The 18,073-nt window shown below is 40.3% G+C and overlaps 1 protein-coding gene across 2 annotated transcripts in view; it reads right to left on the reverse strand.

Annotated features, from left to right (window-relative positions):
• DPYSL3 (dihydropyrimidinase like 3) overlaps positions 1–18,073 on the reverse strand; it is a 71,795-nt gene that overhangs the window by 34,847 nt on the left and 18,875 nt on the right. The window contains exon 1 of one of the 2 annotated variants that reach the window (XM_014053699.2): positions 8,540–8,865. The exons of the other annotated variant lie outside the window; for it this stretch is intronic. Coding sequence (XP_013909174.1) covers positions 8,540–8,581 — 42 coding nt within the window. The 5' untranslated portion in view covers positions 8,582–8,865. Of the gene's footprint in view, positions 1–8,539; positions 8,866–18,073 lie in introns of those variants that run through there. 2 annotated transcript variants of the gene reach the window in all.

An 18,073-nucleotide genomic window follows, 5' to 3' on the forward strand; every position in this document is an offset into this window, starting at 1 on the left:
AACAACCGCAATGTGGAGAGTTGGGTGGTAATTGAGTGAGGCAACCATGTGGATGTCGCTTAATGACCACAGTGAGTTATAATCAAAATTCTGGGCTCAATTGTGGTCTTAAGTTGAGGACTACTTATATTTGTGGGCTTTATTTCAGTAAAAATCTAGGAAAATGAAGGTACTCTGGGTTTTGTTTCTGCTACTTGACACTTGAGAATGGTTCAGCAGAACTTCCAGAAGGTCAGGGGGTTGTTTTGGCTAAAAACCACTGTATTGTTTGTTTTATAAACAAAATGTAAGTTTTGGGAAGGTCAGATTTATGCATAATCTGAATTGCTCATAAAACTGAATTTTTAACGTATTTTCTGAATTATTATTATATTTACTCCACTAACAGCATCCAATCAATGGTGAGGTATGCTCTTCTTAGCTGTGCCATTGGATACTGCTCTCTGAGCTAAACACAGATGAAACCGATATCAGGCTCCAGCAACAAGCCAGTCAGGTTTTATTTTGGTTGCAACCAAATTGATCAACAGTTTCTTACATCAAACTTGGTTGTTAGGCGTCTGTCTCCCTGACCATGTCAGCAATCACACAGTTCAGAAGAAAATGGGAATTGTGTCAATATCAAAGAAAATGCATGAGAAAAGCCTCCAGTGGTACGGCCATGTTCTACAAGCATCACTCCATATCTTTGCCTATATCACCTTCCACTTTAATATAGATGGCAAGTGCCCACATGGAAGGCCAAAGGAAGGATGGTAAGATACAATAAATGTGGGCATAAAATGAACGTTGGCTTACCTGAACGGTTGTTCTCTATGTGCTGCAGGAGAGTCCAAGCATGGGTTAACTTCTGTCCAAGGACTGAGTTAAATTTCTTTGGCCACGCCTTCTACTCCATACTGAGTTCAGTTTTTTAATGAGGGTGTGGTCCTGCTGAAGATGTAATGTCATGACACACTCCAGGTACTCCCAGACACTGGACCCAAAAAGACCCCAGGGCGGGGTTGGACTCTCCCGCAACGCACAGAGAATAACTGTTCCGGTAAACTAAAGTTGATTTTCATGCCCACATTTATTGTATCTTGCCATCCTTGCTTTGGCCTTCCATGCCCATTTGGACCAAAGTGCTGTGCTTGATTATGCAAGATGGAGCTTGTTGACCTGAAAAACGGACCCCGTATCTGAAGAAAAAAATGCTAGGATGATCATGATGATGACAGACAGCATCCAATCATGGACAAACCCAGGACGGTTCAACCCAGCCTGGATTGTTTTCTATTCCTGCTTGTAACAAAACAAAGAAGGTCCGTCTTCCTCTTTTGTATCATAAGCTTATCTTTTTCCTTGAGGAAAGCTATCTGAACTTTTTTGCCCTTTCAAGAAAGGAGTAAATGATAATAATACGAAGCAGCAATAAAAGCTACGGAGTACATTTCCTTCTGTATTAAAATAAGTAAGAATTTTTCAGGTTTCTTTTTCTAAAAAGTGAATGTGAGTTTATCACTGTTAATAATTTCGAAAGCATGGTATGTACCAGATCAGGAACAAAGCATTCCCATTTTTGAAATATTGCAATTATAACCATAAAGAGCTTGGTTGTGAAATCAGATGTATTTATTCATTGAATAAGAAAAAACAAATCAGCATCAAACTCATCCAAAACATTAACTGTGAAGCAGAGAGAGAGGATATGTACAATGACATCCTGTCTATTTTAAAATGGAACATCCTAAATACATTCATATATAAGAGGAACTGAAGAGGAAACCAAATCACTTAGAGGAAAAGGATTGAGTAAAGTAAGGACTTTAGCTTGCTTCTTGAGAACCTCTGGACTATTACAATAAACACACTGTTCATTCTACCAAAACTCATTTAAGCTTCCCCACACCCAACCATGTTTTCCTGCCAACCCTATGTCAGCTTGGATCATTAGCCATTATTAGCCTGAGACAAATACTATCTATAGAGTACAGATAATAATCTCATTCATGAAGTCTACATAATTAAAGCACAGCCTCCCCCAAGTCTTCTTGTGCTTTCCACTGATTTAAATAGGACTTAAACTTTCTAAATCCCCAATATAAAATGAGATATTTTCTATTGTTACAGAAAACTTTATTGCTTGTGAATTCCCACACAGAAGTAACAACATATTGTAAGTCAATTTTTTTCCCTAGAGAAAGGGAAAAGACTATGTTCAATATCAACAGGTTGTGAGATAATGTTCATGATTTAGCATTGTAAGTCATATTTTACAATATGACTAGTGTTACTGTATTGTTTTCAAATACCTTGATTCTAAAACCATACAGGCCAACAACAGTTCAATGCATCACTTCTAAATCTTTACAAACAGGACTGTAATTGTGAGAAATAAAGTATCCTAATATGAAGGTTATTTATTTAAATCAAATTATATGGCTGCCCATCTCATATGCAAATCTGAGTGGTTAAGAATTAAAACCTCAATATAAAATAATAATTTAATAATACCTAAACGATCGATCTAGACACTACAAGTAAGATTGCAACAAATTAAGGCATTTGAATTTATTGTTTTGCTAGGGCAAATTAACAGAACTCAAAAAGAAAAGATTTCAGTCCAAAGATAAAAAAACAAAGACTTGCAAAGAGAAACTTCTGCCAAATTCCTTAAGAGATAGCTTAATTGATCTCTATTAAAAAATAATGTATTGTAGACCATACAGGCCACTTTTAGATTAATCAGATCAGATTAATGAAAATAAGTAATTTCAGAATATTTCAATTACTTAAGATAGTTTAAACCTGAATTTACGATGAAGTAAATGCCTCTCTTCAATTCAAATTCCTTTGAATCAAACTCATAGACATATCCAAGTAATTTTCTTGGCAACAACATAACAGTGGCTTTTATTGCCTTCTTCTGGGATATTCTTTTTTTTTTTTTAAAAAATATTATTTGATTTCCCAGCCTAGCCTAAATCTCTGAAATCCCCTTGAGGTCTCCTATCCAAGTGTAAACAGGGAATGTCACTGCTTAGTTCGGGTTGGCTAACAGCTAAAAAATACTAAGATATTGTAAATATGTTTAAAAAGAGAAAACATTTTATCTAAAACTAGATTAAGATTAAAAAATAATCTGAATTCTATATAAAGTATGAGCTAAGGGAAAAATTATGCACGCTATAAGTTATACTTAATCATGGTATGATATGATGAGATGATATAAGATAGATTTGTAAAGTGTAAGATTTCAGCATTTCCACATAATCAGGAGGAGGAATAAGCCCAAATTAATTTTCAATTTAGCAGATAACACTATCACTGTATATAAGACAGAAATTACGGTTTAAAATAAACATTCTTTTATTTATTTGTATCCTACCATTATTTTTTGCAAATAACTGTAAATATGCAACATGCCTTCCTTCTCTTATTTTCTTCACAAGTGTTGGTTGGTCTGAAAGAGAGGCCCAAAGTCACTCAGCTGGCTTTCATGACTAAGGCGGGACTTAAACTCAGTCTCCTGCTTTTTAGCCTGGTGCCTTGATCAATGCTAAACAAAATATGAAAACAGCTTTCCGTGTTTCTTAGAAATGGTTCCAATAATTTATTTGCTGAATTCTATTTTGTACACAATGTCAATCCATGAAGCTGCTTTTGAAAACAAGATTGGATTTATGGGGCATGTGCAAGATTGGCATACTACGCAGTCGTCTGCAGTGCTTCTGTTCAGTAGAACCTCATCTTAACTGTTACTTCTCCATAATTACTTTTCTTATTTGAATGAAAAAAGAGACGTCCTTATGCACACCATATTTGAGCTCTTACATTTCTAATAAGTAAACAAACCAATAAATAAAATTGAACATATCCTATCCATATTCAATCCCTATGTCTGCAATATTTAATGTGTCATAAGACTGACACTCAAAAATAACTAGATACGTATCTATATTGAGGTTGAGAAAAGAGCTGATTTACCCTTGTCAAAGCCTCCACCCCCCACCCCCGGACTTTCCATGTTTATACTACTCAAGGCACACTTGTTGGAAGAAAGTCAACATTTTAAAACTGTTACTGAAAGATAACCCAATGACAGTATTTCTCTTTTGAGTTGTTGCTTTTCCTCTACTCAGTAAGAATCACCACAGCTGACAACTTTAGGAGGAAACAACTGCTGTTGTACACAGTACACAAGGTGGTTTAGCACCATGCTCTGTAGTCTGGCAGGTGTGAACACTGCCAAAATGCTGCCCATAGTCTGAACTAAGGAGTGTTTTTCCAAAGTGTTCATATCTACTATATAGGTCCCTTAAAGCAGGATTAGACAATTAATGCTCTTGCCTATCCCACAATATGTACCCCTAGCCATTTTTACTTTTTGGGGGGAGGCGGGGGGAACAGTTAGTGCCAGACTTGCCTCATGGTAACTACATGGGCAAGTCCATGCAGTTTTCTAGGCCACACTTCCAGAAGATGTTTGCCATTCTCTTCTTCCTTGGATTGATTGGCTCTAAGTCTTTCACCCTACTTCCATACCTAAGGCAGGTCTATAAAACAGGTTTCCTGATTCTTTGTCCAGAATCTTAACTACTAGAGTTAATGATAATTAATTTCAAAACAATTAAATGCACTGGGTTGCCTCTCCTGGTCTAAAGCTCCAGTAAGATGGTGCTTCTGAGGGCCTTCTCTAGCAGGATCTCTGCATTATCCTTTCCTGTTCACCCTGAAAATGAAGTAATCTCAGCTTTGAAATATAGGTAAAGATGAGATGAAATGTCAATGGAAGAAGAGATGAGGTAAGTGTTACTATTAGGTGCAATAAAACAGGAACCAGGATTGTTCAAATGAGCACCAGTTTATCCATGTTGCTCTAAACAAAAATCTGAACTACTAACAGTCAAAGCAAGTTGGTGGTATGTAAAAATCAACGGAATTCAAAGAAGGCTGGGATCAGATATCTTGTGAGCACTAAGGGATTCCAAACTGATGATGCGCCTAACTCCTCCCTCAGGCTTAATCTGATCATCTCCTACACCCACCCTGTTTTTCCAGCTAAAGATGACCATCAAAGTAGATAAGTAGTAAACAATTATCACAGTGAAAGTATCCTCCAAAACTGTTTAGACAATTCAAAAAGATAAAGCAAGTATGTTTGTAAAGCAGACAAACTAAAGAGACAAAGCAGTGGAATTGAAAATAGAAAACAAAGAATAGGGTGTGCCTGTATTTTTTATCTCAAGTCTCTGGATTTGTTCTTTTATTTAGGCTATATTTAGATTTCATCTCTCACATTCTAGATCTGGACCTGAAGATACAGTGGGGGAGAGGAAGGATATTAATCCCTCCAAAAAGGCAAATATTTTTGCCTTCTGTGAACTAGGACCCTGCTGGGTTTAAAGTAAAGGTCTGTGGTTCAAACCATGATTTCAACATGTCTTTAGGTTTCCATAATTCACCAATTTCTGAAATGGCTATTTTGTGAATTATCATGTCAAAGGCAGCCATTTTGAGACAACACCCATAACAGTTTCAAAAATTCAAATATAAACTATGTTATAAAAGGAATAAAAATATACAATAAAGTTACATTAGAAAGATTAATGTATGTTACATATTTTTCCAATTTCCTGAAAACATTTAAGCCAAAAGCAGTAACTAAGTGAGGCAACTGCCACACAGCACTATGGTACTAATTTGATTAACATTCCCAAACACAATTTAGAAAAAAATATAATGTGCTTTTAGGGAGGCATAATACCATCTAAGAAATTAATTCTTAATAATTTTATATAACTTAAAGAGTACACACTGAGATCCAAGATAATGTGTTGAATTAAAATCCCAAGTTCCTTTCCTATACTTTTTGGAGACTTTCAACAGAATCTACTGTTTTTAACATTTCTTCTTCTGAGAAGTTATCTTGATTTTAATCATTTAACATTGAAATAATTTCCGTCAACATTTTGGGTTATGTTCTAGACTGTTAAGAACTCATGATTTTAGGAATAAATTACTACATTTATCTGATCCAGAATCAAGCTGGAATTTGACTTTGCTTCATGTAATATATCCTTGATGGCCAGCCTATTAAATAATGAGGAGAATATGAATTGCTCTCAATCTGCATCATCTATGCAGCAATCCGCATGTACCTATATATAATCCTGATCCACAGCATTTATTTCTTCTTTGTAAAATATATTCCTTTATGGCAATAAGTGCAGAGAGGTTTGAGAACTTTACTCAGAAGACACACCATTTGGTCTGCAGGGAATAGCCTTCTTTAAAGTGGTCCCAGTGTTCCTAAAGAAACAACTTCTCAGCACTTCCCACTAGAATTGTATTTTGAGTAAGGAATATTTGCACAATAGTGTAACCTTTGTACATACCTATCACCAATTGTGCATAAATGCATACATATATTTGATCTAGAAAATTAGTTTCTTTCTTTATTTGCCATCTCAAAATCTTTTTTCAAATGATGTAATTTAACCCATCCATCCTCAAAATTTTAGGATTACTTTCTCAGCAAGAATTATTTCTCTTCAGTTCTTCTAGAAAGGTAGGCAAACATTAAACATCACACAAAGCTTTATACACATAACTGCAGTTAGAGTACAAATCCTAAGGCCAAATTCACAAGACTTTCCTTGTTTTGAAGCAAAGGACACATTATGGCAATAACAAAGGGGTTCTAGAATATGATTTCTAGATAATAGATGGGTAACCAAACCCTGGTGAAAATGGATTTCAAAGAAAGTGTTGGCTATGTCAAATACCAAAGTAGGTGTGGCAACTCTGCACAGATTATCAAAGAAGCAGAAGTACTGCAGTCAGGTGCAGCAGCACAAAAGAAAACAACATCATGGAATTTAGCTAATGGATGTGGATCACACCTTGAAGACTTAAGGGGAAAGAAAATGCATCGCTTTCCCAAGGCTGGTCCTTTGTATTATGCTTGGTTACATTTGTCTTGTTTCTGGATTGCTCAAACTGAAAAACAGCAGATAAGACTGATTTAAATAGCAAAAATATTGATCCATAGTGGGTACATCATGGTAATAAATCAATTATGTTCAAAACGATTCTTTGAAGAACTGTGAGTGAAGATGTTATGCTTTCTTGAAATAACCAGGGACGGGGATCCTCGATATTATTGCATGCTAAAATAAACAAACAAAACCCACCCCAAGTCTGACCCAATAGATTCTAGAAGAATCTTATTTTTATGGGATAAACAAACAAACAAACTAAAATGGCATATTTTATTCAGTAACTCAGTAATTTAAGATCACAGGGAGAAAAACATGCTTCTCTCTCTACAAAATAAATCTGTAACTTGTATAATCATGCTTTTCAAACTAAAAAAAAAACAAGGCACCCGATTAACAGAAAATTGGTGACTTTTAACCAATTTTCAGGGAAATTATATATAGACGTTAAGCTTTCAGTCAAGTGTATGTTTTGTGTGTGTGTGTTTCATTGTGCTTCCTTTGTTTGCTACAAAGATGGAGTATCCATCCATTCCCCCAATGCATATCCCATCCCACAAAAGATTTCATTAAAATGCATTAGAGACAAAGTACAGCTGCACTCCTTGTATCAGAAGCCAGTAACAAAAAAGACCAGGCCTATTAAAAACCAAGGGGGTACCCCCAGTGCAAGGCGTTTCATTGCATCAACAATAAGTCAGGGTGGAGTATGAATCTCCTGGAAAGGCATCTGCAGAGCACACGCCAAGAAAGATGCAAAATACTGCAATATTTCAGTCTTCCTCTTCTCTTCCATGCTTTACAGCAAATATTTTTTCCAGGTTAGCAAACATTGTATTTATAAATGAACATTCCTTGTATTAGTTCATAAATCTGACTTCTCTTTTTATAAAAGAATCAATTCCTTTTTTCCCTCTTTTGTAGTCAAAGCACATGACGCACCAAAATTTACAAGAAATAAAAAAAATGCCGCAGGCAGCTTGCAGATAACAGCATCTTCTTAAAAAAAAGAGAGAGAGAGAGAAAAAGACAAAAAATAAAATGACATAAAGAGAGGAAGGCTCAAGCGTTTGGCTTAACCTCCAGCTCGACTCCTCCCAAAAATATAGGATCTTAAACTGAACATCTACTTCCCCTATATAAGTTTGTAAATAGAACGTCTTCCCTATGCTATAGACACTTTGGACAACAGGAAGTGGGGGAGGGTGTTAGCTGATCAGAACAATTTAAGTCCGTATTGCAAATAAACAATAGTGCTTTTCATAAGCACCCTACATTTTATTAAGCGATAATGTCAGAACACAAAATGAAATCCTTACAATCATCACTTGCGCAGATTAACAGAAATCCCCCATTTGTTTACTTAAGGGCCATTCCTGCAAACACTCCCTTCCTTTTCTGCATGCTGACCAGCTACCTCCTTATTCCTACTAAAACGCATTCTAGCACCTCTGAAGCAACGCAGCTGGCCATATTGCTGGCATAAACCGTAGCGAATATAAAAAGAATGCATAACAAAACCAAGAACGGAAGACAGGAGAGGTTAAGTCACTTACAGTTATCCTGGGGATATTCTTCTTGCCCTGGTAACCAGACATGATGTGTGGCTGTTGTTGCAGCAGCAGCAGTGCCGGCTCCTATCTTCCAATTCAGAAGCAGCACTAGCTTGCAAAAAAGCTCGAGCTCAGGTAGAACAAATGCCGTTCCTCACTTTTCTCTTTTTCCTCTCTCTGTTCTGCCCCCTCCCTCTTGATTCACACAATAGTAAAATTCTTTCTCTCTCCCTCCCTCCTCCTTTTCCCAGTGACAGCTGGGTCCCTGTAAGACAAGAATGGCTGATGAAGCGACTCCTCCCTTCTTCTTTCCAGTCTCGCTTTCTCTGTGCATTGATTTCTCTCTGCTTGCCTCTTTTGCCTCACCCACTCTTTTATTGCTGTCACTGCAATAAGGCATGACGGCCACTAGAGGGTAGCAATACAAAGACTCCAAACATCCTATTCCAAAGGGAATATATGTTCAAGGATCTGTAAACCTTTTTGCAAGGACTAAATGTCTATGGAGATTCTCAATTATCCAGGTCATGGTTGTCCGAAAGGTGCTTTTTCAAGAGGCGACTGGACTTTCTGGTTTTTCTTTGAAAATGTTTCACTTCTCATCCAAGAAGCTTCTTCAGCTTTTGCAGGATGTAGCCGGTTTCCAGGGCAAACACAAAGGACAGCTAGCTACATACTTCCAACAATATATGCAACTAGAAAATGGATCCAGGATTAGGGATTACTCATCATAATCCCACAGTGGGAAGTCATTCAAGTAAATCCCAACTCTATGGAACAGAATTCTAAAGCAGAATGAGTCCTGCTGGATCAGCCCATAAGCTATCTAGTTTGCCTTTGGTATAAAAATTCCTTATTTATAAGAATGCATATAATTTGAAGAAAACTACTGAGCTAGCACTTAAAAGATTAAAGTGAGAACTCTGTAAATATTGTTTAGCCAATTCTGAAATATATCAATGATACATTATCATTTTCTCTATTTTGCATTAGTATAGCTGAAAATATTACTGCTAATATTGCACTGCTATTTTTTCTAAGTAGATTTTAATGCCTTGAGAGCTTACAATTTTAATATATTTTGGAAAGAGGTAAATTCCAAGGAATTCATCCACATAGTTTTAAAAATCACTTGCGACTTAGATAAATAATGCCACTAGGGGACAATATGGACACAATCTCAAGATTATGTTTTTTAGACTGTAAGCCACCCAGACTCACTTCAAAATGAGATGGGCTGCAAATAAATATTTACAGTTGCAGTGAAATACGAAGATATATACTTCAATACATACTTTATGAAGACTTTATTTGAAAATCCATATCTTAAGACTCAATTTAAACTTTCTATAAAAATATTATTTTCAATTCATACGCAAGATGAAGTCTGTGACAGTATAATATATAAACATAAAACTGAGAAGATACAAAACAAGTAAAAACCAAACTTTTTAGATATAATTTATTTATTCTATGAAATTTTACTGTATGATAGCATGTCTATGTTTGCTGATATGCACTGTGAACCATACTGTAGTTCACACTTGACAGTAATTTCTTCCATTTGCAAAATTCAGCTATCTCCATTGTATATCGAGGTGAAAATGTTTTGTATTCAGCCAAAATACATGAAAAAAAAAGCAAACCACTTCAATTGAATTCTAAAATTATGTATAAACATCCATTCTATTAACTACTACTCTCATAAACTTGGGCCTTACATGGCAAAACATTTATGACTGTAGATACAAAAAAGTACCACAAAGTTAGTTACATATGTTAAGACAGCTGTGGCTCCTTATGAATTCTTCACAACAGATATGGAAATAGTTAATTGCTTTTACTTTTGTGAAAAAAGATAACTTGACCTGTCACTGCAGAAGCTAGCAAGGCTACTTAAATTAATCTGTGAATTTGATTTGTTTAAGATAAATCCCATTCTAATTGCTGAGCAATTAAGAGAAATATGAAATCAAGTCTTTTCAGTCAACAACTTTTACATCTCATCAATTGTATCACCCTGCAAAATGAAGCAGAAAACAAAACTCAATCGAAACATGAACATTTTTCCTTTATGGATGTGTACATATTCCAATTATTCTTCATTCCTCTAATTTTCTTCTACTTTTTTTCTCTCTTCAATACTTTTACCTTTCTTAACTAGAAGAATTAATAAAGAAGAGTTGTGGTGGTACAGTGGTTAAAATGCAGTATTGCAGGCTAATTCTGCTGACTGTCAGCAGTTTGATTCTGACCAGCTCAAAGTTGACTTATCCTTCCAAGGTTAGTAAAATGAGGACCCAGATTGTTGGGAGCAATATGTGGATTCTGTAAATCACTTAAGAGAGGGCTATAAAGCACTGTGAAGCGGTATATAAGTCTAAGTGATACTGCTATTAATTCAAGAAGTACTGATGAAATAAAACCGGACTTATATACACTTTATGCAAATGTTTCCATAAGTTATATTTTCCAGTATGTACAACTTTGCATTATTTATGTAGCACAAATTAGATAAATATTTAGAATGCTTGGTGCTTGGTTCAATATGTACTTATATAGAGCAATTATAGAAGTTGGAGAATGATTGAATAGGTGAATGGAATTTGAATTCATAGTAAAAGGTAAAACTATTAACTCATTTTATTATTTTAATGAGGGTTCATTATTTTATAATTTGCTTTTCCTTGCATTCATAAACATTTGCTCAGGAACTCAGAGTGCATTAGAATGAAGCATACATACACTTCATTAGTCCCTTATTATGAATTATAAACTAAATCAACTAACTAAAAATCAATTTGTGTAATGAGGTTTTTTTCCCCTGTTCCAAGTTCCCCCTTTCAAATATATGCATACACACCCAATTACTAATTATCAGTTATGAAAATGAAATGATTATTGGTAAAATATGGACTGAAGCAGCTTCTATTTGAACAGTACAAAATTGTTTTTGTTAATTCTTCTGTGAATCAGATCTAGCCTAGAATTTCCCTCAGAGAGTTGAAATTCTATCTATTTCTAATCATATAAAACTGACAAAAAATGGTAAATTAACAGTAAAATTAGAAATAACACTGTCCATAGAGATTCTCAGTCAGAATTCTATTCAAAAAAATTCTATTTTTTCTTTTCTTTTTGAAAGCAACATCTTTTTTCTGACCTGATGAACAACACACTGAGGTGGCGCAGTGGGCCACCGAACACAAAGAGATGGCGTAGTGGGCCACTGAACACATAGAGCCGAGGTGGCGCAGTGGGTAGAGTGCAGTACTGCAGGCCACTTCAGCTGACTGCTAGATCAGCAGTTCAGTGGTTCAAATCTCACCGGCTCAGGGTTGACTCAGCCTTCCATCCTTCCGAGGTGGGTAAAATGAGGACCCAGACTGTGGGGGCGGTATGCTGATACGTTTAGAGAGGGCTGAAAGCCCTATGAAGCGGTATATAAGTCTAACTGCTATTGCTATTGCTAACACACTCCTTCACAATAAGAAAAGCAGGAGAGGAGGAAGAAATTGGGCGTGTGGAGATATGCACTGGGAAAACATGCAGAGGATCATTATTCAAAGCAATGAATGTGAAATGTCAAGGGTGGGTGTCCTTTATTTTCCAAAAGAAATAAAACAAGTAGCATTTGATGAGGATGTCAACCTTCCAATTTATCAGACTACGGTTTGTTCAAGCTCTACATTTTCCAAACATGCTATATTCATCAGCAAGGAAAGGAGACATCCTTTTCCACATAAAAGTTTAAGTATTAAGAGATTTTAAAGCAGTTTATGGTTATAACAGAACCCTGAAGTAACAACTGTTTACACATTTACCTTTTTTTCAAAAGCTGTTCTGGGGCCTGTTATTACTGTTTGTCCCATTTGTAAGGTCAATGATGAGGCCAATCATGGGGCTGCAAGGGGAAGGCCAAAGACTTTTAACAGATTTCCTTTATATATGGAAAAATTAGACTTTTTTATATTGTACTATTTGTTATGTCCATATCATATGACATGTAGGAGAGGTTAGGGTTAGGTAAGTACATGAATATTTACATATTAATTTATAGAAACATAGTTTTCTAAACATTTGAGAAGCATTGTACAAATTAAAGTAATTTAAAACCATAATGTGTAAGCATATTAATATAGAATGTAAACAAGCAGAAAAGTAGTATAATTTACACAGATGTCCAGGTAAAATTGCAGGCTATTTTTGAAACTGTAGATGGGAACTAGCAGCATACTAATGTGAAATTATCAAAGCTTTTTAAAAAAGAAAATAATAATAAAATACATTTTTGAGTGGCAAGACTTGTCCAGGTAAAATCACAGGCCATTTTTGAAAGTGGAGATAGGAATTAGCAGCATACTAATGTGAAATTATCAAAGCTTTTTAAAAAAAATAATAATAAAATACAATTTTGAGTAGCAAGACTTTATAATGAAAAGTGGGTTTTTGGAAGAACATTGAATTTTCTCTATTATTAATCTCATCAGTTACAAAAGATCTGTGTTACTTTTTCAAATCATATCACTCTCTTGTTAGCATTCAGAGTCTGTCAAGTGAACGGAAGAGAATAGTGTATCTATAAAGCAAGGATGCTTCCTTAGAACTCTAGTTCTACAAGTGTTCAATTGTTCATTCACATAAATGGTTTGGTGCAAAATCTCTTATTGTACACTGAACAGCTTTGAGTGGGAATCCCATTTTCTACTTTCAATGTGCATGCACATTGGCATGATTTCCATCTTTTTCTGCTCAGTTTTTGCTACCAGTTTGTGACCAGTGGGATCACAAGCAAAAAAGGGTAGAATGACCGTTGGCTTACCTGAATGGTCGTTCTCTAAGCGCTACAGGAGTATCCAAGCACGAGTTAACTTCAGCTTGCTGCCCAAGGACTGAGTTTAACATTTCTGTAGCTCCGCCTCTTGCTCCCCTCAGAGACTCAGTTTTAAAAAACAAAGGAAAGTCCAAAAGACCCCAAGATGGAGATGGAACATGCCCCCACTGGAGTGCAGGACCCTGTGGGCACACTTTTAGGGGGGGGGTTTGGACACTCCCGCAGCGCCTAGAGAACAATCATTCAGGTAAGCCAACAGTCATTCTCCTAGGCGCTGCTTGGAGTGTCCAAGCACGGGACATGCCAAAGCTATGCCGTTCCAGGGAGGGAAGAAGAATTGTCCAAGCCCGCGGGGGTTGCGATGACTTGCTGCAGAACTCTTCTCCCAAATGAGGCCTTGCCAGAGGCAAAAACATCAAGTCTGTAATTTTTCACAAATGGAGACAGACTGGACCACGTAGCGGGCCGACATATCTCCTCAATGGATGCCTCCGTAGCCCATGCGGCCGAAGTTACAGTGAGCTGTAATGCAAGGAGGGACCGGTCTAGCTTGTTGTTCATAGGCCAGTTTGATACATGCACATATCCAACGACCTATGGTGGAAGAGGTGACCTTCTTGCCCATAGAGACTGGTTGGAAGAATACGAAGAACGCCTCAGACTTGCGGAAGGGAGCTGTCCGTTTCATGTAAATACGGATTGCCCGATGGACATCAAGCTTATGCCATACATGCTCCCTTGGATATCTGGGGCATGGGCAAAAGTCCGGAAGAACAATTTCCTGTGATCTATGTAAAATGCTGTTTACTTTTGGCACAAAGGCTGGGTCCAGTCTGAGGACAACTCTGTCTGAGTGTACAATGCAAAGGTCATCTCTAACCGGGAGGGCGGCCATCTCGGAGATTCTGCAAGCTGAGGTGATGGCAATGAGAAAGGCCATTTTTTAGAGTCAGATGATGCAGCCCAACAGTCCGAAATGGTTCGAAGGGGGCTGCGGACAAAGACTGCAATACGACCGACAAGTCCCAAGTTCAATACCTGTGGATTGTGGGAGGACAGAGGTTGGTAGCTCCCTTGAGGAAGCTAAGAACTTGTGGATGTCTGGTAAGCGGCAACTGTGAATCCGTGGACAGTATGGTGGCCAAAGCAGCTGTTTGATGCCTTGTTGGGTGCAAGACCTTTGTCCAAGCCTTCCTGCAAGAAGTCCAGGATTTGCAGGATGGTGGCAGAAGAGGCTACGACTCGATGGGTCACACACCAGCACGAAAAGGATGACCAAGTTGCCTCATAGATTCTGACAGTAGAGGGATGCCTGGATGGTACGAATGACCTTGTCAGAGAACTTGCTGAGCCACACGATGTCCTCCTCAAGTGCCAGACGGCCAGTTGCAGCCACTGGGGCTCTGGATGCTGAACTGCCCCCTGGCTGAGGGAGATCTGCTCCTGAGGTATGCGCCAATGCTGAGTGACTGACAAGCTGACAAGGTCGGCGTACCAGGACCTCCTCGGCCAGAGAGGGGCCATAAGCAGCACCTCTGCCCTCTCTGATAGAATCTTCCTGATCACCAGAGGAATTAGAGGGAGAGGTGGAAAGGCGTACAAAAGACCTGGCGGCCAGCGTGACCAAAGTGCATCTGTCCCCTCCGCCCTGGGGCAATGGAACCTGGTGAAGTATCGGGGGAGCTGAGTGTTGGCCGGGGTCACAAACAAGTCGACCTCCTGGCGGCTGAACCTCTGTGTCAGCTGGCAAAATAAGGCTAGGTGAAGACACCATTCTGAGCTCTGGATGGTGGTTCTGCTCAACCAGTCCGCCGTCACATTGTCCTCCCCCGATATTTGGTCTGCCCGTAGGGAGGCCAGGCACCTTTCCGCCCAATGGCCCAGAGCTTCCGCCTCTGATATCAGGGACAGAGATCGTATGCAGCCCTGATGATTGATGTGCGCCTTTGTGGCGATGTTGTCGGTTAGGATTAGCACATTGCGGCCTTTGATCTGACGGTGGAAGTGGCACAAGTCTAGTCTGGTGGCCCGGAGCTCCAGCCAGTTTATGTTGTGGGCGAGGTCCGTCCGCAACCACCTGCCCTGGACTACCTGAGTCCGAAGGTGAGCGCCCCAACCGAAGAGGCTGGCGTCCGTCGTTATGATTAGGCGTCCGTTGTTATGATTAGGTGCTCCGGCTCCTTGAAGTAGCAGCCCTTTAGAAGGGCATCCGTCTGCCACCACCTGAGAGAGCATAGAACCTTCGGAGGAAGATGCACCAGTCTCCTGGAATTGCTGGCTTTGTGTTTCTGGAGTGGCAGCAGAAATCACTGGAGGTCTTGTGTATGCAGTCGTGCCCATGGGACCACCGAAATGCACGACACCAGTTTTCCCAGCAGCTGAGAGAGGGAAACGATCGACACTGACCCCGTTGAACGGATGGCTCTCACCAGAGACCTGATGTTGTCTACTCTCTCCTGCGTGAGGAAGACCTTGCAGTCCCTGGAGTCGGTCACTGTGCCGAGATGTTGAATTCTGCAGGTTGGGGTCAGGTGGCTCTTGGCAAGATTGACCGAGAACCCGTGGTGTTGCAGGACTCGTATGGTGGTGTCTAGGTCCCTCTGGGCCTGCCCCCTGCACAACGAGTGAATGAGGATGTCATCCAGGTAGCATTCCAGTCTTACTGGGAGAGATCGTAGATGCGCAGCGATAGCAGCTAGTAGCCTGGTGAAGGTTCGAGGAGCCGATGAGAGGCCGAAGGGAAGGGCTCTGTACTGGAAGTGTTGATTGGCAAACTGGAACCTCAGGAACTTGCGATGTGGCAGATGGATTGGAACATGTAGGTACACCTCCTTCAGTCTATGGAGGTCAAGAGATCGTCCTGCCTGACACAGCCCAGGATGGTCTGAAGGGACTGCATCTTGAAGCGCTTGTACACCAGATACTTGTTGAGTTTCTTGAGGTCCAGTATTGCCCTTACCCTCCCGGATGATTTGGGGACCAGAAACAGAATGGAGTAGAATCCCCTGCCCTCCTGGCCCCTGGGAACCCTCTCTAGAGCCGCTATCTCTAGCAAATGATCTATCTCCACCCTCATGAGCTGGAACCTGTGGGCCGAACTGGGAGTAGGGCAACGGACAAAGATCCTTGGAGGGAAGGAAAGGAATTCCAGGGTCAACCCGTGACGGACTGTATTTAGAATCCAAGTGTCCGTCATGGTCTCCTCCCACTGGGTGGCATAAAGTTGGAGACGGCCGCCAATGGCAGGGTCCCAGTGATGGTCACTTGGCTTCCGGAAGAGGCGGTTGGAATGCCTCCCATGGAATGGTCTATGGTTGCCCTGCTGTCTATTCTTATCCCTGTAGAAGGATTTATCCTAGGGACAATCCTGGGATTGAGCGTAAGATCGACTGGGTCCCCAGAAGAGGTGGAGGGCTCTGAGTTCCGAAAGGAGTTTCGGCGAAAGGGCTGACCCCTACGGCCCGGTTTCTTGATGACCGCAGGCAGGATCTTATGCTTATCCAAGGCCTCCCCAAACAGTCTTCCCCCTTTGAAGGGAGCGGAAGTGACCTTCCACTTTGCCTTCACATCTGCCTGCCAGTGGCGGAGCCATAGTAGGCGGCGTGAAGTTACATTGGAGGCAAGAGCTCTAGAGGAGAATTTCGTGGCAGTAAGCAAGGCGTCGGCTGAATACTCGACAGCCGCTATTATTTTGTTAACGCCCTGCCTCCCCCTGGTATCCCCCCACTGGAGTCCGGCCAACAGCTTGCGGAGCCAGAACAGAGCCGCTCTACTAAAGTATGAGGAAGATGAAGAGGCCCTCATGGCCCATGCCGTGGCCAGGTGGGTCTTGTGGGAAATTGACTCTGCCCTTTTGTCCTCTGCTTTTAAGCCCTCCAGCAAATCAGCTGGAAGGGCAGAATTAGAAGTAAGAGAGACAATGGGGTCATCCACCTGAGGAAGCATCAGTAGCTCCTCCCGTGGGCCTTCCATGGTGTAAACCTTCTTATCTGTCCCACTGGGGTTGGCCATGGAGCCCAGTTGGGCTCACTGATGCTGAATGATGTCCAAAAACACTGTGGAGCTGGGACCAGATCCAGAGGGGGGGAACCTCCTAAAACAATCCTGCACCCGGATCTTGTGGGCCAATGGCCTCCTTGATTCCCTGAGCAGGAGGGATTTTTTCGGCTGGGGCTGGCAGACCCATCTGGGGTGCAGCTGCCTGAGCCTTGGTAAGAATAGCCCTGAACATGGAGGGCTTGAAGAGGCCTGAGGTGATAGGTGTTTCAGGTGCAGCATTTTCGTCCTCTGAGAGGTCCGGAGCATCTTGCTCTGCCTCCTCCCCGTCAGATACTTCACAGATTCCAGTAGGGGCCGGGGAAACCTCCCTAGCCGGGGCTCCTGAGGCCGTGTAGCACGACTCTTGGTTTGGTTTGGTTTATTGGATTTATATCCTTGCTGGGATTAGCAGTGGCAATAGGCAATTTAGAGGCCAAATGCTGGATGCCATCCGAAATACCCTGTGAGATCGCACGTGCCATCACCTCTTGCATGGTTTTTGACAGTTGAGGCTCCTGGACCTGAGGAAGGTCCAGCCCAGGTTCAGAGGGAGCCAAGGATTCCTCCCCAGCAAGGGAGTCTCTTTCATCAAGGGAATCCTCAGCCAGGAAATGGCAGGGGGACCCAATGGAGGCCCTAGAAGGGTTGGGAGGAAACCCAAAATC

The sequence above is a fragment of the Thamnophis sirtalis genome, unplaced genomic scaffold, assembly GCF_051295495.1.
Source record: "Thamnophis sirtalis isolate CommonGarterSnake01/CBP01778 unplaced genomic scaffold, rThaSir2_p1.2 scaffold_3, whole genome shotgun sequence".
NCBI classification, from domain to species: domain Eukaryota; kingdom Metazoa; phylum Chordata; class Lepidosauria; order Squamata; family Natricidae; genus Thamnophis; species Thamnophis sirtalis.